Source organism: Falco biarmicus, chromosome 1 (assembly GCF_023638135.1).
Source record: "Falco biarmicus isolate bFalBia1 chromosome 1, bFalBia1.pri, whole genome shotgun sequence".
In the NCBI taxonomy this organism is placed as follows: Eukaryota; Metazoa; Chordata; class Aves; order Falconiformes; family Falconidae; genus Falco; species Falco biarmicus.
The window spans coordinates 19143874-19169872 of NC_079288.1; the positions used below are offsets into that span (position 1 = coordinate 19143874).

At 45.3% G+C, this 25999-nt stretch overlaps 1 protein-coding gene across 1 annotated transcript in view; it reads left to right on the forward strand.

The window, feature by feature from the left end:
• The window catches only part of SSH2 (slingshot protein phosphatase 2), a 103677-nt gene that overhangs the window by 33723 nt on the left and 43955 nt on the right, over nucleotides 1-25999 (forward strand). Inside the window, 1 exon segment of the mRNA XM_056326348.1 lies at nucleotides 1070-1113. Within this exon segment, the coding sequence (XP_056182323.1) occupies nucleotides 1070-1113 (44 nt within the window).

Below are 25999 nucleotides of genomic sequence, written 5' to 3' on the forward strand. Positions count from 1 at the left end.
GGAAAAAAAAAAATGAACAGAGAATTAAGTGCCCACTGCATGACTTCATTAGTAAAACATTAGCACCCTTGTTGCCATAGTGGCGCAGGTCTCTTGCAACCACCTGTGTGCTGGTTCATGGCTTGAAAAAATGACCAAAATACATGGTGCCATGCTGACGCCTTCCTCTTAGTGTGGGTCAGTTCTGCGCAGCTCCACGGACCGTATGCTGCCAGCAAATGTGGGCGCTTGCTGGGGAGGAGTTCTGCAGGAGGGAAGCCTAAAGCAAGCTAGGAATAAAGTTAACTTTTTGCTTCCTTTGTCGCCTTGTGCTGAATTCTGGTTTTCTTGGGATGGCCCTGTCCTGATTGAACACTTGATATGTTTTAAAATGTGTTTGCTCCTGCAGACGTATACAAATGTAGTAAGTTTTCACTGATAAAACAGATCCTATACCCTATCTCCAGCCAGTGCCTGGCAATGCACATGTAAATGTACCGTGAAGCAGAAGTAATTGCTGAGATCTCTACTGAGGTATTACTTTGGGCTTTAGCAGGTAGACCTAGTAAAATTCCACAGCACATTAGAGATTGTGCATGTTAATTTTGCATCTAAAGCAGTGTAGTATGTCATATTTCTACTTTCCAGTCTATCTTCACTCACCCAGTCCTATTTGGCAGGTTTATTACTTGCTGGTTTTGTGGATTCTTACACTTGATTGCTGACACTGGACTATGAATTAATATGATCTACATCAAGGTGATAAAAAACCCAGAGATTTTTGCCCAAGAAGTAAACTATGTGTTTGGCTCTTGGCCTACCTGGTTTGGCAGGGGTCACTGGAATTCCATACAAAAGCATGCTAAATCCTGCAGTGGCAAAAATTCTTGTGATGGTGAGTTTTTCAGAGGGTTTTGTGAGAACATGAAGTGACAGCTGAGCCGAAAGTGAGTTCCTCTATCGTGACAGCTACATGCAGAAGCACTGAGAGTTTCTTTTGCCTTCTACAATCAAACCAGAGACATGCAAGTTGTTGGATTCTGCATATATTAAAGCATATTAACTTTTTTCTCCTTTCCTATATACACAGGAGGCAGACAGCGGGGAAGAAGAATGCCGGTCCCAGCCCAGAAGGTAAGACTGTCACTTGAGGCTTGCAAGAGTCCTCAAGGATGCCTCTGTGTAAAATGTGCCACAGGGGGTTTTGTTGTTGTTCTGGCATGTTCTGCAAACACGCATCACACTCTGCCTGTCCTTAATGTTGCACAACTGTCTTGTGTGTGCCTTACTGAAAAATATATTTAACTGTGGCCTAAATAATGTTCCCAGTAAAGGAGTTGCTGCAGCAGGAAATGGGAGAAGTCAGATTGCACACTAAAAAATACATATGGGGAACAGTTTGCAAAGATGTCAGCGAGTATATTCTTCAGACTGTTGTCTGCATCTGGGAAGGGGTGTCTTGCCTGTGGACATGCTCTGAATAAGATGGTGATACTCAGCTTCTCTGTGCGTGTGGAGACTTTGCTTATATCTTTAGGAACAAATCCTGGTTGTGTTGTTCCTTAGCTCCCTCTAATGTCGTATGTTGTTTCTCAGGATTTGGTCCCTCATCAGAATAGTCTGAGAGGAATAACCATACTAAACAAACTCTTGTTCTCTGGTTAAAAAGCCTCTGTTGCCACCAAGAGCTGCATTGGATTACTCTAGTTAGCAGAGTATAACAGGAGAGCCTTCAGCAGTGATAGTCATCCTCTAACAGTATTTTTCTTGGGATTTGTGAAAAGTTGTACTTCTGGAAGCTGGAGTACAGGGTGGTCCTGTGCCATAAGGGTGCATGCTGCTTAAAATAGTGTGTTCAGTGGATGCATAGATATTTGCTACTGATGCAGGGGTTAAATACCTACTCCAAAGTTAGGAGAACGCTGAGAAATTGCAAGGATTTTTTTTTTAGTTGTGATTGTTTTGCATGGAGATGTTCAACTTTTGTAAATGCTGATTTCAGTTGCTTCAGGAAGAACCTTTTTTCATAAATGCTTATCCCTAAAAACCAAACAAACTTGGAATTCAGCTGATTGAATGGTGACAAGTATTAATGGTGATTTTATAATGCAGTCATAGTCTTAAGGGTAGCCTTCTTGAAGTCTGGTGAGATTTGTCTCCTACCCTCTAAGCCATCAAAAGAATTACTTCAGCTAAACTTAATAAAAGCAAAACTTACATATACCAGGTAACTTCTCCAGCAGCAGGATCACTTCCTTGGCTTAAAATGTTGCAGTCCAATTTTATGAAAGACGTAAGATTCCCTCCAGAGGGAGTAAAGGGGAAGCGAAGGTGAAATAGTTTCTTTATGAGCTCTTAGGCTGTTACAGTTCTTTGCTTAATGTTTTTTGTGTGAGTAGGTAAGAACAGAAGCCGTAATTTCTAGTATTTGAAAGGCTTAAACAAGACTTGGGCTTTGGGTTTTGGGTCAACTTGGATGAATCTTCAAAAGTAAAAGCTGTCCTGGTTGCATGTTCCCATGATTTCAGTGTAGTCCTGTGACTGTGTGGCCTGGGCAAAGTGACTGGTCTGTTTTATTTAGTCTTCTACCTTTAAATGATGATTTAAGAATTGCTGTCTCTTCATTTTACAGCTTTCATGGCTGAGAGGAAAGCTGGAAAGCACAATTCCCAAAGGCAGAAATTGAACTCAGCTAAACCCCGATTTTTAATTTCACTCTTAGCCTTCCAGCAGTCACAAGATCAACTCATGACTTGGTCTCAGTATACATAATGTATTGGAGGGGATGGGAGGTATTTAATTGTTGTGGGCACTTAGCAACAATTGTAGGTTAGGTTTGAAATGAACATTTTAAAATATATTTGAAATAACGTCCTGGGGTAGGAAATGACAACCTGCTGTTGATGTGGTGATCTGAACTCTGTACCTCCTGTTACTGGGGTCAGAAAGCTAATTGAAACCATGATCCTTCTTAGGGAAAACAAGGGGGTGGGTGTCGAATGTGTCTGAATACAGTAGGATAAAAATAATACAGTCAAATGTGGTAAGTAGTCAACCTGGAGTCCTGCTGTGGAGGAGCAGCAGATGTCTATAAACAGCTCTTGAGTCTATCTAATCCCCAGTTTTCAAGAGAACATAGCAAGTAGTAGCTATTAAAAAAACAGACAGTAAAAAGGCAATGGACTGAGTTTGGCTTTAAAAGAAAGGTACGTTATCAGCTGCCATGTCACCAAAGTAGTGCTCTGCAGCAGCCTGACATTCCTAGCTGCCTGCCTGGGCAAGGCCAGGCTGGCAAAGCTCCCCTGATGCATAATTTGGGTGAACTGGCTATAGCTATGGTCAGTGTTTGGGGTGAGGTTTTTGCCATTTGTAATATTCTTTTGATGAGGAGTCCTTTTGTCTTTTGCACTCGTGTAAAATTTGTTCAGATGATTGGCAATAAGCATGCCCAAACTTGTGCTGTTAACTGGACACTGAATGCAGGAGTATGACTGGTAGTATTAAAAGCATGTTTGGGTTAATAAAATAACTTTTCAATGTTTATTAAATAGGATGTTAGTGCATAGAGATGTTAATGCTTGCAAGGGAATTAGCTTAAGACCTAAGCATATGCACATATGTGCACATAGGTATGTTTCGTGTCAGAAGATTTTTGCAGTGGTCAGTCTTGAAGATCATTGAGTACAGCTTTCACTTCCATCATCCTGAGTCCCCATGCCTCTGCACAGCCTAGGGACTGCTGTCTCAAGAGACAAATGTTCCACTTAATCCAGCTCAACAGCTTTGCTCGTCCTGTGGCTGGTGATTTCTACATAGCTTCTTGTGTTAGGTTCTTGCTGTTTTATCTCTTCTCACTGATGAGGTAGGGGATATATATATTGAGGTGAACATGCAGCAAAGACTGCAGTAGGACAGGAGTGACTAGTGCTTGTTGAGCAGAGGCTATGAAAAGCAACCAGTCTAAAATGTCTTCCAAAGAGGCACGGAAATTACTTTCAAACAGGAGCTTAAACTTGTAGGTATGTATATCAAGGTCATCGTACCTAAAACGAATCATCTGTCTCGTTGCTGACCTGTTTGTGCTGTTTGAGATCTAACACCACAGAGGACTGTGATTGCATGGACTCAAGTTTTGCAGACAAGGGAGAGGAAGAGTGTGAAAATATTGTTTAAACTTAAACCTGCTCTATAGAGCAGTTAAATGACATGTCAAGTCTGCACTTGCCCCAAGACCGCTTCTGCCAGCATCATCACGGAATGAGGAGTTTTCTGCTTTGTGAATTAGCAGAATCCATCAAAACCTTTTCTCCAAAAGATGGAAAAAGCTATTAGATACCCAGAAAGAGAGTTCATGTGTGCTCTGTAATTATCCTTGGAACATGCTTCGAACAGTATTTTCTGGCAAACTCATTTGTACTGATGCAAGGAGGAATGGTTTATTTCCTACTTGAGGAAAGTACTTGAGCATAGTGAACACGGATCTAATTTTTATACAGATTTCTATCCATTACTAAAAACCATAGCAAATTAATACTGAAGCTGAGCAAATAGGTGAAAACCAGATTGCATTCTGGAAATTTTTTTTCTCACACCCAAGCCCTGCTCTATGGGAAGCCGGGCAGGGAAGCTATGGCCCTGCACTAGCTGTGACCTACTTGTAGCTTATGGGTAAGATCCCCAAGCCCCTGACGTGGGTTCAGGTGCTTGCTCTGGAGTCCCTCCTTGAGCCAGACCTCACTCTTGCCTGATGGGACTAAGACAGTACTGTGTAAGAGGATGTCCTAAACAATCTATTTATTACATCTATTGCCTTCATTGCTACCTTCTAGACATTTTTATTAGGCTGTCTGGAGGCTGTGCAGCTAGCTGGCCTGTGCATCTCTCCTTCTGTCCCCAGACGTGCTGCTGCCATGCTAAATACACTCGTAATAGACTATCTATGTTAACAATCTCTTTGCATTATCCTGATGTTAAAACCTAAAATACACTTGTATTGAGCTTTGAGTTTTTTACACCAGCTGACCTGTTGACATTCAGGTTTTGTGTGCTCTGTGCCAAGGTTGCAAGAATTCAGCATCTTTGTTCTGCTGACAAATGACATCTCCAGGGCCCGGGGCAGCAGCAGTGCTGCAGCCTGCGTTGGATTTGCTGTCAGGATCTGCTGATTGCTTTTTGGGTTTGTTTTATATGCTGCCTCTATTTCCACACTATCTGTGAATTTACCACTTCTGTGTGCCTTGAAACAGCTCTGGTTGCTGAAATGCAATGTTTGAGGCTGCACAGTAACTGCTGCTTATAAAATTGGGTAAGCTGTATTGCCTAGCAAGGCTGCTGGGGACTTCAGAGGAATTCCTTGAACTTTTTATGGCCTGGTGCTTGGTCAGACTGAAGTCCATTTGCTTAGGTAAAGCTGAGGAGCCTGTCATGCCCTTTAAGTGCTATAGAAAGTGATTAGGTCCTGTTTGAGATCTGGGGTTTGTTACCTGAAAATGTTCTCAAAAAGTGCTTGTCCCCGCCTCTTCAGGTGCAGGCAGAAGGGTAAAAAAAGAAAAAAAAATAATACCCAACACCATTTGCAGCCTAAATATGCTTACCTTCTGGTTTGTTTTTTTTAGTCAAAGTAGTTCCTTCCAGGAGTGAACTGGGAAGGAAAGCAAATCAGATTATTGCCATGATAACAGTTGGATGTGCCAAGATGCCTCAAGGTTTCAAGCTGTGAAGAAATTCCTTTGTTTTAGGAGCGGAAGACCACAGTCTGATGCAGGAGCTTATGGTCTGTAGCAGAATAAAAGCTGTTTTTCAAATAGTAAGTGGAATTGGTGCATGTGTTTCCTTGTATAGGGCAACAGCTCAATAAATTGTAAGCCAACTTGTTTGATTTTTAAACTGAGACCCGTTGTAAGCTTCTCTCTACCTGAGGGTTACGGCAGATGTATGCTAGTTCCTGGGAGAGAGAATCTGTGATACCAAATTGACTGCATTTCAGAAGACTTATTTACAGTCCACACTGAGATGTGTCAGTCTGCAGCCTCCTGTGTCTGTTGTGACTTTTGGAGATGTGTATCACCACCATTTGGTGCTCCTGGGGCAAGCTCCTGACACTTGTGGTTATCCTTAAAGCCTGTCTGGTGTTAAGAGAGAGACTTCCAAAAACTATGTACTGTGAGTTCTAGCAGCTTAAACCTTCCTTGTGCTTCCTTTGTTTGCTGGTACTTGAACAGTAGCTGGATCTTCTAATGGATGTGCAAGACAGTTTGGTAACTCCAGTTCTTGAGTAAGAGGTTACTGTGTGTGTGGTGTACAGGAAAGCTTGTGTTTATCCGTGCCGGAGATTACTAAGCTCTTGTAGTATGAACCTTATCTTTAGAATGTGTTTCCTGAATCCATCTTTCTGTCTTTCCTTTCAGTGACAGCTTAGCCTCTCTGTGGCATTTACTACAGCTGCTTGTGGAGAATGTAATACCGAGATAAAGAGGGGTTCTGTTAATCTGCTAGCTCTGCTGCCACCAGAAAAAGTTTTGTGGGCCACGCGTCATGATTCGTTAAAGTAGGTCTGTGGTCTTCAGTTTTGAATACCAGGTGTTTTATCACCAAACCCTGAGCAAAGGTATAGCACTTGTAGTAAAACTTGGTTTTGTTAGATTACTAACAGGTATCTGCAGGGCTAGTTCACTGCAAGGTCTAAGGCTGCGGTTGCAACATGTTCAGTCCAGTCTGATTACATACCTGTGGATCACAATAATGTGTAAGATGAGTTCAGGTGTGATCTTCAGGCTGAAGGATCAAGCAGGCTTAATATTGTTGCATTATGAAATTACCAGGTCAGCATACGATGCTGTAGCAGGGAGCTCGCTCAAAATAGGAATGCTTAGGAAAAGGGTTTTTTGACTTGTCATTCTAAGGTGTGAACAGAGGAGAATGAGGAACAAAGCAAAGACAAACTGGGAAGTGAAAGGAATGAAGGTGGGTCAGATCCTTCAGCTACCAAAAGGGTCTGTTTGGCATGGAGCAAGCCCAGAACAGCTGCCCCCATGCACTTGTGCTGCTTCTTCAGAAGCTAGTGAAGGAGGGGCTGACCAGGAGGTGCTGTAAGGATTCCATACGTGCTTGTGTCTCCTGCTGAGCATGAACCAGGTGCTCTAAGCTAGAGGAATCTAAGTTAAGGAAAAATTCCTGTTGTAAATAGAAAGCAAACTCCAAAACAGTTGTTATGGTTTCTTTCCTGGGTAGGGCACCTTCACAAGACTTCAAAGTTAAGTATAAATCCTCAGTTTTCAGCTTTTTGTGGATTTCAGGCACTCAAATATATTTTGATAATCCGGGCCAGCGTTTCTAGACTTGTTGCCATTCAGCTTTTTGGTATCTTTGCATCCAAACTATTCCTTTATAAAATTAGGGGTGTGTTTTTGATAGTTCAGAGGATTTAGATCTTTCTTTTCCATAGGTCACTGAAATAACACATTACTTGCTTTATGATCTCAGACATGTCATTCAGGCATGTTTCTTCATTGCTGGACTTAGAACAGTCCTGTAACAGCTTGCAAGGGTCTGGATTAATTTTTTTAGTAGCAATGTAGACGTTTGCATGGAGAGCGTTTTGCTGTGCAAATAGGATGCGTTGTCAGTTTTGCATTCAAAGCTGGTCTTGAACTGTTTGAATGCACGTGGACGGCAGCTCTTCAGAAAGCAGGTGGAGAAGCTGGCTGTGGGAAAAGGTGTTTCAGCAAAAGTTGTGTCTTGGCATGTTACCCTTGTCCGACATTAGTGTTGCTTGTTGAGAGACCAGAGTGATAGATGTTGCTGCTTGTGCCCCTTTTCCTAGCCCTGCTGCCTGGTGGCACTGCTGGGGTCCCTTCAGTCCTCTTTGCTTCTGCCTCTCTCAAACGAGTGTAATTGAGCATTGGCTTCTTTGTGTCAGACCCTCTAAGATTTAACGATAAGTAAACTATACAGTGCTTGGGTGTGGGATTTGTGAGGGAAGGGTTTAATGAAGTGATAATATTGCAAAATAGGTGTTGAGTTTGCAACTAAGAAGCCTAATCATTGATCATGATGGGCAACTGACCAAACGGGCTTTTAAAGCAGGGTTTTGTTCTTTCTGTGATGCTTATCACCCTATCCCTGCATCTGTCTGATTTCTTTGCTCAAGAAGTGGAAACAGAAATACTCTTAGACAGCTTAAATAACCAAATTTAGAATGTGGCTTCCTGTTCTGACTGGTTCTACAGGATTCAAGTATAGTTTTGCGTGCTTTCCCTGTTCCTGCCTCCCCCTTCTTTTTTTTTTTTTTCCTTTCTTTATTTTTAAAACTAGATATGGGCTCCTTGATAATTACTTTGTTAAATTTCCTTTACTGTATGTAATAAAGCTGGTGTATGTAAGCACTGCCTTGGTGGGTGGTATGCCTCTTACTCACTGGGAAGGCTTTGTTTCTTCACTGTATCTCATTCTGCCCTGCATGCATTGGCTTGTTTATGATTGCTGCTACTGAAGTGGCTTCACATTTTCCTAATAAAAATTGGACTTGAATATTAGGAAAAATTTCTTCACTGAAAGGGTTATCAAACACTGGAACAGGCTGCCCAGGAGCTGTTTAAGAGCGTGTAGCTGTGATGCCTGGGGACGTGGTTTAGTGGTGAACTTGGCAGTGCTGGGTTAACAGTTGGACATGATGATCTTAGTCTTTTGCAACCTAAACGATTTTATGATCCAGTACGCAGTAAGCTTTGTCTCCCATGCTAAAAACTGCCAGAAGACTTCTAACAGATCGAGTTTTCCCTCCAAGGTGGGGAGGCAGCAGTAGGAGACAGGCGCAAGAGGTGCTGCTCTCAGTGGATCGTTCTCTACCTGTTTACAGGTTTGCTGCACTAGTTCGAGGCTCTCTGCAGATAGGTCATCTGTTTGGACTCTTAATCCAGTCAGACTCATTTGTAGACTCTTCCTTGCTGAAAGCCACATGTCCTCATAGCAACAGGCTGAATTAAATGATGTCCCACCAAAAAGGCAGAGGCATCAGATCCTTTGACCCTCAAACAACTGAGGTGTGGCATCATATTCTTCAAAGCTACCCCTTAGGACCCTTTTTCCCTATCAGACCTGATGCTGAGACAGCTGGGGGGATTGAGTGGAGGGGACTGACAGTGGGGAAAGATTGAGTATAGCTGCTGGTGAGAAAAACAAAGCACTTGGCCCCACCTCTGCATACGGAAATGAACTTGCTACCTCTCTCTGCAGTGGTGCGGGTGCAAGACTCCAGTGTTTGGCTGTGGTAGCGACATGTTGTTTTCAAAATTCTGTTAACTTTCATAAATGACACCGGAAACAGCTGCTCAGCAGCAAAGAACAAACTTTCCATATGCACACTAGAGGTGGCTGAGCAGGCACTGCCGTGGCTCATCGCTCTGTTGGGAGAGGATGTGATGGTGGTGAGGGGGAGGTTTGTTTGCCAAATGCAGCAGCTTCACAACTTTTTCATTCTCCCCTGAAAACATGGGTCCAGGTTCTGCATTGCCTTACCTCTTACACTGATACTAATAGATAGAGGCCAGAATTCCTACGCCTAGCATCCTACTGCTCCCTTTACCTTGAACATGACTAACACTACAGTTGTACTGTCCACAGGTTTACCCTGTTGTTTCGAGGAAGAAAAGAACATGCCTTGCTTTTGCAGAGAGTACCTGAACTTCAGTCTGAATGGACTTAATAGCCAACCTTCATGCCCACTGGAATTAATTTCTAGAGAGGCCATGGCAATATATCACCCTCATTAAGGCTCTTAAAAAGGAGAGAACTGAGAGGACAGAGAAAGTCTTGCTGGCAGACATATTCTAAAATGAAGAGAGGTCACCGGACCCCAGTGTAGGCTAAGAAATGAACATGCTTAATAAGACAATCCATGTTTCAGATTTAATCATCTTAGCATGCGAGCAGACACTCTGCAAACCTCTGTGGGATAGGCGTGGGTGGATTATGGTGACACCCACACCTTTGTGTGGTCTTACAAAAAGCAGCAATTCAGCCTTAAGCTGTTGATCTTGGATGGGAACATTAGCTTGATTAATGCTCTCTTTGCATGTGGACTATGTGCACTGACAGGACTGCGTGTCCAGCTGTAAGCATGCTTTCTGCAAGTGTCAAATCTGTATCTGCTAATGCAAAACTAGACTAGAGTGCTTCATGCATTTTTACTATGTGACCTATGTACTGAGCTGTAAAATCACATTTGTAAGCTGCTGGCCCCGTGCAGGACACAGAATTACTCTTATTTACATCACTGTAAGATCAAAACATGTTAAAAAGCTCGAGGAAAGTTAAGGCAGCTGAAGTTACTGGTGCGAGCTACTGTAACCGTATAGCTTTGGGATACAGACACTGCGGGAGATGATGACTGTATGAATAAACGATGTATTTTCAGCCTTGTCTGCCAGGCAGAACACTACAAGTCAATACAAGAGAACTGTGCATGCATGTTCTCCCTCCACTCCCTTAAACTTCACTCCAGAGGCAGCTCTGGTGGGCATTCCCTCAGTTCCCTCCTCCCAAAGTGCCTGGCTAGGCATTCTCAGCAGTCCTTGTCATCATTGTCGTAGCAAAGGTTTTCGGATGGTTTGTTGTTTGGTTTTTGGGTTTGTTTTTGTGGTTTTTTTTTAATACGGTGTGGCTTGCATGATGCATGTAACTGTCATTTATTAGTCGTGTGGTGTTCAAAGGTTAAATGCAAGCCTACTGCCCAATGGGGTCGGGCTGTACTGAGCGCAGATGCAGTGTTGTTTACCACTCGGCTCTGCAGCAGGCGGCACGGCCCTGCTAATCCTGTGACCTCCTGGGGAGTGAAATGCTGACTGAAAACTCGGACAGTGAGTGCCCTTTTCCACGCAGCAAAGTATATTTTTGTGCACTGGGCTGGGAAGCTGAGACCCCAGACAAACTTATGTACATCTCGTCATACAGTGACTAATGGCTATTGCTCACATGCTCTATTGCAGCACGGTAGTGATTTAGCCTGCTACCTGTCATCACTGCAATTTTGTGCACTTTAAATTCTTTATGTATTTGTCCCAGCAGAGTGCACCTGCTTCCAGCAAGGAGCAGTTTGTTGGCTGTCTTGTGACCTGCTGTCTTCAACTCCATGTATCCCCTGGATGCCCCTTCTTTCTGCCTGCTCCTTGCTCCTACATGCTGAGAGATGGAGTTGTTGGGGCAATAAACTGCTGAAAGTAGGTTGCAACTTTGGCAAAGAAATAGGGTTGTTCCTGAAGTCTGATTTTAAAAAGCAGAATATGAAAATAACATATGCTATACCAGCGGAGGTGGGAACTGAAATGTTAATCTGACATGTAGCCTGAAGGCAGTGTCAGTCTCAGGCTGGTATTTCAATCTTTATGGCAACAAACCCAGGTTCAAATACCTTCTATTAGTGCAGATTGCAATATATGACCTTACGTGAGGATTTCCTGCTGCTGTTTTCTAAAGGTTCAGAAAGAAAAAAGCTGGGATATTTCTATTATCGTTTGGTCTCCTAGCATATGGAGACACAGTACATGATTGTATTAATCCAGGACTAATTAATTTACAAATCTATTATCCATATGTTATGAGTAGCTGCTTTAAGAGTATTGCTTGTAGTTAATCACTGCACTTGTTTTTAGCAGTTTTTAAGAGCTTGCCTTTGTAATGTTAGTTTGCGTGTAAGAAATCTGCCATCTGTCTGGACAGTATCTTAACATTTAGTCTTCTATGCTTGAGTAAGGCCCTTAAGTTATTAATCAGAATAGAACAGAAGTTCTGGGTTTGTTTTTCAGTCTATGAATGTGTGGTATGTGTTACTATTAAATATGAGGTTCTTGCCAGTCTCTTGACCTCTGGAAAGATTGAGTTACCCTCCATTTCTCTAATGTCCTGATTTTTCCATTGCTTCTTGCAACTGACTTCATTTCTGCCTAACAAAATGGTATTTTTTTTTTTGGCACTGCAGCTAGCTGGCACTGCATTTTTCTTTACAGCTGTGAGGAACCATTACCAGAGATGTGCTCTTGGCTATATAAGATGACATTGCTTAAATTAATGCAACCAAACCATACTCTAGCAAAACTTGCAGAATCACAAATCCTACAGCTTTGTCCTTTTCTCTCAGAGTCCCCTGGAGTGGGGATGGCTGAGACCCTCCAGACAAGTGTCTGTCTTGCTCCTATGAAGTCTCAGACCCGAAGCAGTTGCTGTCATGCTGTACTGTTTTTTAAGCACCAGCTTCTCTGAAAGTTTTAGTTAATAGTTGGAAATAAACCCTAGACAAAGCTGTCGTTTGGCTTCTAGCTCTGGCGTCTGATCCTAGGGGCAGTCATGCCCCAGTGGTACCTTTTTTCCAGTTGAGTAGGTGTCATTAGTACACGTGTTTATCTTTTTATCTTCCACTGCCCGCTCACTTGTGCTTTGCTACTGGGTCTGAGCATGTGCCATCCACACCAGGTGCCTTAGGAACAGCGTATTATTGTGTCCCTCGGTGGTGGGATGACCTGTGTTCCGATGGGACCGATGGGAAGCAACACGGAGCCGGCTTCCAAGGTTTCTCGGCTGTTTTCCCACACTCCTTAGTTAAACAACTTGCCCGAGGTAAGGGCTGGAGAATGCAGATCTGGAACAGTTTGTGCTGTGGGGCTGGCCTGTGCGTAGGAGGGGATGGAGCAAGCTGCCCCAGCCCTTTCCCCGGCGCTGCAGCAGCACGGAGAGGACAAGGTTTTGTTCTAAAGCGCTGCCTTTCCTCTGGAGGAGTGATGGAGCTAAAGATTAAATCGCATCGGAAGGTAGCTGCTGCTCTGCTCCTTTGGCAGAAAACGAGTTGTCAAGTCTCTGCGTATGAAAGTTATTGCCAAGATCTATTCCCCCCCCCCCCCCCCCCCCCCCATGCCTCCTGCAGGAGAGAAATTAAGGTCGTTTCCCAAGCGCCTGCGTTGTCGCTGCTGCTTTTTGAGAAGACCCCTTTTGATGTGCTGCTTCAGCCCTTGCGGCTTTGCCCCGGCTGTTTCGGGGAAGCGGGGGCCGGGAAAGGGGGGGAGAAACCAAACCCAGCGCGCCCCCTCCCCGCTCTCTCGCCCCCTCCGGGGGGAGCCAGCGGTCGCATCCCGTTCCCGGGCGGGGGCGGACGGGACCCTCGGAGCGGAGCCCCGGGTCGGGGGGGACACGACACCCCAGGAGCGGAGCCGCGGGGCAGGGGTGGGGGGACCCGCACCCCGCCGGTGCCCGGCGCCACGTGCTGCCCGGAGGGCGGGGCGGGTCCCGGTCCCGCCCCGCTGGGACCCGCCCCGCTGCCGGGGCCGCTCCTGCGCAGTGGGCGGGCGGCGGCGGCGGGGCTGGCCGGAGCGCGGCGGGGCCGCGGGGCAGAGCGGCGGGCGGCTGCGCTCCCCATGCCGCGGGGCAGGGCGGCCGCCTCGGCGGGGAGCCGCGATGATCCCCTACTTCTCCGACAACGCCGTCATCTCCCAGGGTGCCATCGCCCAGCTGTGAGTACCGGGAGAGACCGGCACCGACCGGCTGCCGCTCCGCCTGCCCCGTTCCCGGAGCAGACCGGCACCGGGAGAGACCGGCACCGACCGGCAGCCCGCTCTGCCGCGCTTCGCCTTCGGGCAAACTTTCCCCCAGCCGCAGGGCTGGCCGCGTCCCCGTTACCGCGGGCTCGCCCGCCTGGGTTCGGTGTCCCTGCGAACCCCCGGGCGCCAGGGAGCGGGGCCGGCGCTGCCCTGCCCGGGGTGCAGCACTCCTGCGGCCGCACACCGGCTGCCCTTGAACCCTTCTGTCGGGGTCTGAAGCAGAGATCAGCCCCCTCAGCTGGTCTCCTTTGAGCCGATCGCCGGGTGGTTGGGGAGCTTTTTCAGGTGGGTGTAACAGGAACAGGACTGAGCCCTCGCCCCCAACACCTGCAGCTCATGAGGGCGAGATGAGCTGATGCCAGTTTTTAAGTACTCTTAGTCCTGAGCAGCTGTAAAGCACGGAGTGTCTCTGTGCCCCATCCTAAGCCGCTTGGAAAAAAAAAAATCAGCTTCTCCAGCTGCACACCTCCCTTTGAAATGCAGATACCAATAATCATTTAATTTGCAGGCAATTAACAGCGACTGCCCCAGTCGTGGGTTTTGGTTGGAAGGATTAAGGAGGGAAGTGGCTGCTATGGGGTGGTAGATAAGGCTTTTAGAGAGATAGTTGCTGTGGTCTAGCTATGCTTGATACTGCTTTAAAGATGCCAGTTTTATCTCTTAGAACCATGATGAAAGGCTTCAGGATAGTAGGATAAAATGCTGGATCCCACCTGGAGCTGTGTGCAAGAAGCTTCAGCTAGAAATTGTGCTGCATTGCACTTACAAGGTCTATAGTAGATACCCCTGCTTATGCTTGGTATGGGAATAAGTCCCCGAACTCTGTGGCCTCTTTCTTGAGCCTTGGCAATCACTGCTGTACCTGGTAATCGGTTAAGTCTCTCTGAGCCTTTCATACTCAACCCAAAATGCTTGTAATTAGTAATTTTTTTCCACTCGTAAGTGCTGCCTGTAAACATTACGGCTTTCCCTGTGGCTGCTGATAACGGAGGTTTAACAGTGACATACCTGAACTGTTCTGTGGAAGCAGGGATGCAGGTTGGATATGCCCTGGGCATTGGGAAGTAGCAGTAACTCTGGAATTATGGAGAAAAAACCAACCTGAAACATTTCCTTACCACTCAGCATGATTTAGCAAGCTGTACTAGGTAGCTAGGTAACAATTTAAGTGCTTTTAAGATGTTTGTTTTGTACACTGCTCGAACACTCAGCCCACAGTTTGAGACTGTATGGAAAGGGATCAAAGGAAAGAGGAAATACTGCTGGTCTCTGCTGCCCCAGCCGCATGTAGATCTGCGGTTTCTATCTAGCAGTAGTTTAAATGGCCACTTGGTTGGAAGGACCACCCTTTCCTTTTCTGGGGAGAGAGATAACTGAGTTATCAGAGGAGCTTATGCTGTCTTATGCCTCCTGGAAGAAAAGATTAATAAGCATGAGAATGACAGAGCTTTTGGCCCACGCATGAATTGTTTGCACAAGGCTGAGCACCGGATTAATATTTTGATATCGTTCTCAATCAGGACGGTGCTGTAGCTTTTGGGCTGGCATAATGAAGAGCTGTTTTAAAGGTAATACTACTAGTTGCAAGTTCACAAAGGCTGATTGATATTGGATGTGCTTATTTTGTTGCAGGCAAGATCTAAAAATCTAGTTTTTGTTGTTTTGCTGGGCTAAAAATGTGTTCTCTGTGGAATGGGAAGGGCAGTGGTGACCCAAATGCTATCAGAAATTTCTGTTTCAGTGTATTCTTTGGTAGATGTATTTGGCTAATCAGCTCTGACTTTCAGAGGTCAGCAGAAATTATTCTTGTGTTGACGCTTTTAGTCAGTAATGTAGTCAGCTGGTCTGGGTCTAATTCATTTCAGGTTCACAAGGATTCAAATAATGTCCGAGAGACTTGTGTTTATCAAAATGCTCAGAATTCATAGTTGTAACTCATTCCAGAAAGCCTTGTTACTCTCGTTGAACCTAGTGGGAATTCTGCTGATTTACTAGTTTATTTGTGTGTAGGATTCAAAATTTACTTTGGTCTAGTAAAACTCTAAGGCAGCCGATGGAAAGATAGAAACAAAAAAAGCAAAACTTCAGACAGCCTGCAAATACCAAAGAATTTTTAACAGAAGAAAGCTGGAGAAACTGCCATGGATCAGTTCTTCCTGCCTGTAGTCGCTTCCTCTGCCTGTGGCCAAGTTTTAGGTATCTGATTCATTGTTGGTGCCCCTGAAGTGTTTTTTCCATGTCCCTGTGATAATGCCAGATTCCCCTGTCGCTCAGTTTTCCTCTTTATCTTGGTAGCAAAGCAGGATTATGGAGTGATCAGAGTGCTCACTTGGGATTTGGGAAGGCCAAGCTCTTGGTGCCTGCTGTGCCATATCCTTCCTGGGCGACGGCAGCCACATCCCACGGGGCCGATGTTTGGTGGGAGCAGGGCCTGAAGACACAGAAGGATGCTTTGCCTTTCTTTTGAACCTGAGGATTAAGCACCTCGCTTTGGTGCCAGCATCCCCCTGGCGTTTTTGTGCAGTTTTTTGGAGCATTTAAAGATTTTTGTCTCTGCCTCGGCTTCCTTTCTGCAAAGCAGCAGGGAGAGCCCTCCCTGGGCTTACGTTGAGCACGTGTTAAAGCACTCTGATACTGTTTACTACTTCATCCTCCAATACTTCAGGAGCCAGATGGATCTAAAAACATGAGTATGCTTGCTGCTTCCCATGGTTCTCATGCTTGCTTCATACCGGTCTGTTTTCTATTATAAGATGTTAACTGATAGTTTTTATAAGTATTTTAAACTTCAGACAAAAAAAAAAAAAGAGCTAGAATAGATAGTTTCTTCAGTGTTGTGAGCATATCTTGGAGCTCTTAAAAAAAAACAACAAACCCAAAACCAAACCTCACAAGTTAAAACAGAATTGTTTTCAGCGAAAGGTTAATGATAACCACAAAATGTTCTTGCAGACTTGGCTTAGCAGCCTGTTGCTCTCTCACATAATCAGTTTTCTTGTAAGTGACAACCCTTGTTCTGTGTAGTGTGAAGAAACAACGCTTTGCAATGTAAGAGGAAGTTACAGGCTGTGCAGGTAATTACAAACTGTACGCTAAATTACACCACCAGGTAGTTCAGGCTCATTGTACTGCCGCCTCCTTGTTGCAGCCTGTCTTTGTGCCCAGCCTACCTTGGCCCTTGGCCTCCCCCACCCCTTCCATTTACCTTTGTCATGCGGCTACAGCCTCTATGCTAGGAAATTTTATGACCTTCTAATTTTAAATTATGCCAAGTGCCAAGTCGGGAACTTAGCTAGGTGTGTGTCTGCTGTTGCAATTGTCTGGAGAGCTGCTTATTTATTTATTTATTGTATGGGAAACGTTACAACCTTTTTATCTGCTCACAATGTTGTCACTGCCAAAAACCTTGACCATTCAGCAATTAGACCACGATCTTCCAAGCAGCACGTTATTGGAAATCTTTAATTGCCTCTATGCCATTGTAAGTGCTGTAGCTTTGTGACTATTTTACTATTGTGCTGAGAGTCGACAATATTTAAGAGTTGACAAGGAGATGCTTGGAAACAGCTGCTCAGAAGACTAGATCAGCAGAGTGATTCTGGTTACTGCTGTCAGCTCTAGTTGAAGCTGCTTTATGAGCTGAGGGTCACTGGTTGGAGGTGCTTGACACATGGAAACGAGTTGATGAGCTCCTCATCCTCATCTACCTACCAGTAGAGGCTGGTAGGATCAGTACAAGACTATAGCAGTTCTGTTTTCCATTGAAATGTGTGTGATGTGCTCAGGGCTGGTTTGCCTGCAGAAGACAGCCTCGTGCTCCACCAAGGACAGAACGGGAATGTGCAGGCAGGGGAACCTGACCCCTTCCCCTTCCTGCCCACCCCTCCGCACAGCTGAGCTCACGCCGGGCTTCCTGTTGACTGAGCGGAGTCGTCGGGCATTTCTCATCTTTTTTATTTCTTTGCTGATTGCGATAACGCAAATGCAGTGCCTAAACGGCCTCTTACTACCCAGGGATTGTTAAAAACTTTATGCAAATAAGTAGCGGTAATTGGGTAAAAGTAGTGTACTGTATGCTCTGAAGCTGATCATTAACTAAGCCAGGGCTGTATTGTTCATAACTACTTTTCCTGTTTGGCTTTTCCTTTTATTCCCCTGGAATCTGTGGGTATTTGTCTCACCGATCCTTCCTGGTAGGGGGGTTGGAAGAGAGACAGAGATGGTTATCAGATATAAAATCAAAACTTGAGCAGCAAACTAGTGTTTCAAGGACAGACCCCCCACACCACCACCAGTTTTGAAGCAGTATGTTCTAGTTAGGAAGCCCACACTGCTGGGCTGGCAAGTTCATGTTTTAAAAGGCTGTGAATGGTAGAGTTGCCTCTGAGATTGTGTTTTCTTGAAACTTCTGCAGATGTTCCTGTCTCTGGAAATGCTTGAGATTTTTCCTAAAGACTACAAAGCAGGAGGACCTGAGTGAGATTATCAGCAGAAAAGGACCTTTGGGGGCCAGTAAATAGGCTGGCTGGGATTTTTTTTTTTTTCGCCCCAGGACTGTACTTCCTTGTACCTTTATCACAGAGCCCCTGGCTAAAATATTACTTCATTGTTCTTTAAACAACTTCAGGCTAACTTTTTTGAAATGTTGCTTCTAACTAGTGTTTGTGGGGTCAGAGAAAGTTTAAAATTCTGCATCCCTTTCTGCAGTAGGCTCTGAAGAGTTGCTGTGTCCTCTGCATCGGGCTGACAAACAGCATTTAAATTATCAGCCCATATGGGCTTAAAACTAGTTCAGCAAATATTTTTTCTCCAGTGTAATGGATATAATGTGTGCAGAGCAAATCTGCAACTTGAGTTTCCAGCCATGGTGTTTCGTAGCAGCTGGCTGAAGACTCTGTTTCCACAAACACATGGAGTAAAACTCAGTCCTGCCGTTAACTCCGAATGCTTGTGCTTTTGCTGAAGTAATCAGAAGGCACCGCTTCACTTGGCGTAGGCACCTGGGCCAGAGCTTGAATTGAGCAGCTTGGGAAGTAGCTGGAGACTGGCAATAGTTGTTCTGCAGCCACTGATTGCTGCATTCTGTAGGATTAAGCAAGTGTTTGTGATAGAGAGAAGCCTTTTGGTTCAAGGACGTCAGGGGGAGGCTGGGGAAAAGAAAAATGTGTGGAGGTGAATGATAAAATGAAGCCATGCCCCAGTGTTTGCAAAGGCTGGGAGTAGTACAGGAATCAGCCCATGAGATCTCTGTGTAGGGTCGGCACTTCTTGGCATTGGCAGCTTTTCAAATTTGGGCATTTCTAGGTATATTAAGGCCACAGGCTCCTCGTTCTGTGCACTTTCCTGTTTATCCAAGTATTTATCTGGCTCTCATCAACATTGTATTCAGCCCTTTGGGGTCTCTGGGTTTATTTGTAATAAGCCATTTAAGAAGTATGCTTTTTCTCAAAACACCTTTGTTACAAGTAGGCTAAATCCAGAGACTGCTGAACCATAAATGATTTAGTCCTTTCTTGTAAACAAATGATCTTTGTCACTTAGCAGTGAAGTCCTTAGTTCGTTCACACACTTCTCACAATGGCTTAATGAGGTCCATATTGTCCCACCAGCCTGGGCTTTCTCCTGCCTGTGGTCTCCTCACTAACTGCAGCTCGGAGTCTGATCCGCACTGTTAAACTTCCAGCTTTTCACTTGAAAAGCGCAGATTTGTTACATCTGAATTTTGTGGTATGGCTCTTGTGGAGGCGCAGACAAGTTAGAGTAAGTTCATCCCTTGGTCCTGTGCTGTCTCGAAGCACCCAGGGTGGGTTGGGACCCCTACCCCTGCAGAGGACTGTTGAGATGAGTCGAGCTTAGGCTTAATTGTCTGTACACCGGTATTATGTATCGTGAGCTGTGCTGTATTTTCTCTCCCTGTGTTTTGTTTGCCAGCATGAAGAGAATACATTTGCTCATCTGAGCCTCTTGTTACCCTGCAGCCTCCATTCTTACAGCATCTTAGCAGGATGCTCTGGAGCGGGCTGTTCCCTGCATCTCACTCGGGCACCTCTAGCTCCTCGAGATGGTGGCTGACGGATGAGCACAGGCAGCCGAATGCTGGGTGTATTGCCGGTGTCTCGTGAGAGACTCCACAAGTCAGGTGGGACTGGAGGGGGGTCACTTCAGTTAGCAAATGGTAAATTTATCTTTGCCAGGTCATAATTTAAGGGGGAACCTAATTTGCACAAAGGTACAGGTGGGAAAAGCAATCATTGGTCTTGCCTTTGTCTTCTAAAACTTGGCCTGTGAGTTGTCTGCTTGCTTTCTGCAACTGGATGCTGAATTAAAATGAACCCCGAATTGTTTTTTCATTTTTTTTAAGGCTCATTGTGTGGTGGTGTGTGAAGAGTTTGTCACTGGCTTTATTGTTGTTATTGTTAGGGTTGGTGGCTTTTTTTCCTTTATTTGCTTTGAAAACAAGATGGAGAAATCAAAAAACAAATGCGAAGTGGAACAGCTGCATTCCTCTGTGTTGCAGAGTGAAAGCCACTTAGTCTAAATAAAAACAAATAATTTGTCAGCACCATTTCTAGCCCTCCTGGTGGTTTGCCTCGATGAGAAAGTTGTAAGAAAGCATATGGAGGAATATTCATGTACCTCATTAACAAGGAGGGGTGACGAGCACAGAATAACATCCATCCGAGCACTCTGTGATGATTCCAGGTGTGCAGGGCCGGTGCATCCTGCGAAGCCGCCCGCTCAGAGCTGGGTGGGTAAGCAAGCGCGGGAGCCGCGTGTCGGAGAGCAGCAAAGGAGGTAGGGCAGAATGTCACCAAGTTTCCCAGCACAGTCACCAGAGCAAAACCTTGATGCTGTTTTCATGTTACCGAATTTTTTTGTCCTTAGTTCCTTCAAGTACATCATGAAATTTTTTATGAGAGGCTCTGTAGCTTGAAATTAAGCAAATAACTATCTAGAGCCTTTTTAGAAGCCGTTTAAGAGCCTTTTCCCATAAGTACATGCTGTTCTTGTTAGAGACTTCTCTGGATCCGTGATACACAGCAGTATTTAGTATTCTGTTGGTCTTTCTACTTTAATGTGTGGTTTTTAAAGGGGTTTGCATGCTTTTAGGAAATATGAAGACCTGAGTTAACCACTGAAAATTGGCTGCCAAACTGCCTGAAGTGCTAATTCTGATGAAATTTAGCACCTGACTTCTGCAGGGATAAACACATCTGGAATCTCTACTCTTTGGAGTCCAAATTCTTGTAAAATAGAACTTTATTTAGTATGTTTCCAGTCTGAGTCTTAGTCAACAAAACTTTGCAGGGTTTTTATGTTGAGTTAGAAACTCCTTAAAATGCATTTTGAAGTTAAGCCCTGACATCTTTAGCTGAAAGTCACATTAAGGTGCTAAGAGTAAGTTAGCTTGCAGCTGTGTGGAAGGATCCCAAATGCAAAACTGCAATGTGATGCTTCAAAATGATGCATGTTCCTGTGTTTATTTTTTTGTGAGAAGATATCACAAAGTGTGGATGGTTCAGATGGTACTGCTTGCCAGCTTTTATTTAAAGTATCTGTCTAAAAACATTGCCGTGCTTAGGAACAGTTTGAAGAAGTTCATTTGTCTGCTACTTAACAAATTTCCCAGTTCCTTGTGCCTCCTGGGCTGCCCTTTGTTTCGGCCTTTATTTAAGTTGGGAGATGCTGCGGTGGTGTTAGACATCCCACACTCTGTCAGCTTCTGTTTAAAGTGGTGTATGGTGAGTGATTAATGGAAATTATTTCAGGAATAAAAGACTCTTGGTAAGCTGATCCCTATTCAGAGCACCAAAAGAAAAAGCAGAGTCACAAGGGATGTTGTCTCCAGGAAGAACTTGCTATATCCGCAGGGGGAAGAGTTGGATGGGAAAGTGGTGCTGAGTCTGCATTTTGAAATGCATCATAATTATATCTCACGGTCTTGATTTGGAGAGCTTTTCCTAATGGCTCCGGAGACAGATCATCACTTACACCAGCAAAACACTGGACTGCTTTTCTTGGCTTCTGGTGGGGTAGGTGTGCTGTACAGGGGAGGGCTGTGCGCTGTGAGCACCAGTGGACAAGGCAGCTTGTCTCCTCTGTGCTGGGGAGCAGACTGCCTTTAAAGGCTGAGGTACCCCATTTTCTGCAGTGTTGATCGGTTAGCCCAAAGCAATTCTGTATTTATTCTTTCGTCATCTTTCTTTAAACTGAGGCTGAAATTTGTATTAACCTTGCTTATGCGAAGGACCGTGCTTCTAAGTGTTGCCTTGGGTTGAAGACAAGACCCAGAATCCATGAACCTATTCCACCTGTAAAACGTTTCTGATCTTTTGTCTTTGATATTTTCTCACTACTGACTGATTAACATTTCAAGTTATTATTTACAGCCATGTTAAAGTTTGTATTCTCTTAATTGCGGCTTTGTTATTCCATAACAGGAGGTCACTGGCGTATTGATAAGGGTGAGCAGATCAACAACCTGGTTACAGGCCATACCAGCACAACAGGTGAAGCTCCCGGTGACTTCCAATTCAGATCAAAACCTAATGAAAGAAATCTGGCATATGGCTGTGCTCTCAAACGGTTCACAAAGCATCTCGCGTTGCTCGTTACCGCTGGCTGTCCTTTTTGCTAATCTAAAGGGACAGTCAGTTTTAAACTGATTTTACTGTTCCTGCTGGAAACTGTCATTTAGGGATCAAAGAGCCCTCGTGCACGGGGAGGATGCAATAAGAGTGATAGACCGTTGAAAGCACTGAGTGCTGCAGAAGTTAAAATACCGAACAAATAACTTCCTTCTATTTTTTTACGAGTCAAATCCAACAGCCTCTTGATGATTTTTTGACGCTTTTGGTAAACAAGCGTCTGCTTCTTTTTAGCACAGAGGAAAAGGCTTATTATTCAGCATTGATTTCTTTGTCTAGAGACAGAGTGGTCCTTGTTTTGGTGCTCTATTTACAGGGGTCCGTTGATGTATTTACTGAGGGCAGGCAACGAGGCAGCCACCAGAGCCAGGCTGCTTCTCCAGTGTAATTTCTCCATCCCGTGCCCTGCTCCAGGCGTCGGTGCTACTTCACAAGGCAGCCGGACCTCTGCTCCCTGGCTGGTGCCAGCTACCTCTGCCGTAACCAGCAAAAGAAGCAATGGAGCAACGTGTCCTCCGCGACCTGTCCGCAGCCGGGCTGTGGCTGCTCTGCTCTTTCCCAAGCCCACTGGTGCCGTGGCTGCCGGGGAGGGTGCGGGGCGGCACTGGGTGCCCCGCTCTGAGTGGGTGCGGGGGTGCTTGCCAGCTCCTGGTGATCCTGTCCTGGTCTTCGGGAGACAGCCAGCGCTGGCGGTGATTCAGGCAAGTCAGTCAGCTCCTTCCATCTTTAAAGTGCTGGGCATACTTTGTCTAAATATAGGTGCCCCTGGGCTTGGCTGGTGGGGGGGGACGACAGTATGTTGACCTTAGCGTGTCTCCTGTGACTTGTGTTACAGTCATATTTAAAGCAGAGGGGTCCTTCTTGCAGGGCAGTGCCAGTCAGGCCAAACATGGTCAGGTGTGTGACGGTGATGAATCCTGCATGTGCGGGAGATTGGAGTAAAAATTAGTTATAAAATACCCTGTCTTAACCATATCCTGTGTTTAACCGTAGTGGGGAAAGATTTGCTCGTTGTTAACCAACTGCTGGAGGCTGTGTCAGCTATTGTTTAAGGTTTAAAAAGAAATGTGCTGTGTGTGAAGGCAGCACTTTCAAACTCTGGTGGCAGAGGAGATTATTGTGTGGTTTAAAGATGATCAACATTGACTGTGTTAACTCCAAGAGAAAAAAGATAAGTACACGTCAATCAGAGGGGTGTTTCTTTTTGAAGATAACTAATCAAAAAGCTGGGTGTTTTTTTCTCTGATTCTTGATGTGATAGATTCTCCTTATGAAGTTTTCTCATATTGATTAAAGTGTTTTTAAGAATATTATTTGTGAAAGCATTTTGTTCATACCACAGCAGCTGGCTCATTTATGATGGGCTGAGCTGGTAGGACTGCAGCACGTGGTGGTAAAAATTGCAGAGTGCTCTCTTGGGTATAACCCTCCTGCTCTGTGAACCCAATGGTATGCATTAAAGTCTGTGGATTTTTAAACAGTATATAGTGCAAGAAGAATGTAGTGTAGGGCTTTAATCTGGGAATGTCTTGACTTGAAGACCTGGTAGCCTTTGGGGACTATCATGTAAAACAGATTCCTTTCACAATCTCGCTTCCGGTCTGGGTCTCTTGCTAAAAAAAAAAGCATCGAATCAAATTTCTTCTGTAAATATCAAGTGCCCAGATTTCTTCAGAAGCATCCTAATTGTGTTAGCTGCTGCCTTTCTAGTACATGGACTGCTGTGCTTGCACTGTAGAAAAAAATATTTTGTGCATATCTTACAGTCTTGAATTCCAGAGCACGTCAGAGCTTCATTTGCACAACTTCTTTTGCTGTTGCTTTGTGGTGTATTTTTCTTTTCCTCTGGGTGGATTCCCTAAAGCCGGCTCGGAGTCTGACTGTGGGCCACCCAACACGTGGCTTGCTGAGACTCCCTTCATGTTGTATAGCAAGGAAGACAGTCAGTAAAGGTTTTTGCTATTTGTGCTGTGTGGAAAATGAGTAAGTTTCAGCATGCGATAGCTTGCATTCATCCTTGCAAGACTCTGTTCTTCATTGCCATGGTGAATTGTACAGTCTGTGCTCAAGTTTGTATTCCTTGAAATAAATTGTTAGCTGACGGCCTGTGCTGCAGCAGGATGTCCCAGCCCATGCCACGCTTTGGTGGCAGCAGCAGCCTTGCAACTCGGCTCATCTAGCTCGCCAGTGAGCTGCCCAGCCTCAGCACGAGGACGTTTGCTCCCTTTCTGAGGCTGCTGAGCACTGGCAGGCAGAGATGCAGACGGGCTGGGCAGCGAGATGGCACAGGGAGGGTTGTATGTGTGTTACTGTATGAGCACGTGTTCAGCAGCAGCCCTGTGAAACATAATATGGAGCTGTCAGCAGCAGGCTTGGGCGCCCAGCGGGGTGGGAAGGCAGCGCCGAGCTTGCGGCGTTTGCTCTGCTGAGCAGGCTGGTGAGGAGGCAGCCAATGCCTGCGCCAGGGGTCTGCCTGCATTGCCTTTGATTTAGGAGTTTGTCTGTTGTTGAGCTGGCTTATATGTAGGCCAGGGGTATACAAGGGGAATGGGAAACCCATGTGGACTTTGATTTTTATCAGAAATTATAAAATGTTCGTCTTCTGGAGTCCAGCTTAAAACAAAACCCAGTCTGCTTTCCTGCACCTGTAACAAATCGTAGCCCTGCCTGCAAGGAAGTATGTTTGATAGGAGTCCAAAGGTTGGCTCACCGCTGCAGAGGGAGGCTCAGGCACTGGGAGGCAGAGGAATGCTGCAGGTGGTTGTGGTTCTCTTCAGCACAGTGCAGACCCGTTGCAGCTGCGTGGGCTGAAAACTTTGGCTTCGAGCAGCAGCTGTCATTGCTCCCCTTGCTGGCAGTGCAGCATCTCTGGCAGGGCTGAGTTTCTCCGCCCATAGCTGTCATCTTCTGTGCTGTCCTCAAAGGATGCCACTGCTCTCAGCAGCATACCAGCTTCAGCAGGGGCTTGGACTAGATCATCTCCAGAGGTCCCTTCCAACCCTGACCATTCTGTGATCCTCTGTACCTAGGCTGCCCAAGCTGCTTTGACTCTGAAGTTTCTAAAATAATTTCTGGAGCTCAATTCAGATGATCCTGGTGGCAGAGGAGCACTGAGGGCATGTGTGCATGTTTTTTTTCCAATAGTGGGCTTGACTTGTAGACTGTTAATTCAGTAGAGTATTGAGTGGGCATCAACACTCCCTTACAGCCTTGTTGGATGACCTGAGGCTGGCTGGATCCTGTTCTGTGAAACTCTCTGAGTATGGTAGTTTTGTGCATGTAGAGTGGTTGCTCTTCACTTGCAGACACAACCATGCTCACCAATGCTTCCTTTGGCAAGTTGTACCCCCTCTCAATTTACCATAAAATCTCCTCACATGGAGCAAGTAAAAGGAATGCCTTTAGAGTTGCAGCACCTTTAACATTCATATTCACAGCCGTCATCCTCACCTTTAGGTATTGTAGAATTGTTTAGGTTGGAAAAGACATTTAAGATCATCAAGTCCAACCATTAACCCAGCACAGCCAAGCTCGCTACTAAACCATGTCCCTAAGTGCCACATCTGCACAGCTTTTAAATACCTCCCGAGATGGTGACTCCACCACCTCCCTGTTCCAAATCCAGAGGATGGTGATTCTGTGAAGGATGGTTGCAAGTTCCAGTAAAGCTACAGTCTTCTATCAAGCATAAGTTTTTCTTGTTGCCTTAGCTCAGCTTCAGCAGATATCTGTATGGAAGACCAGAGCAAGGGAAAAGATGACTTGGCTATGTTGAGAAGGGATCAGTAG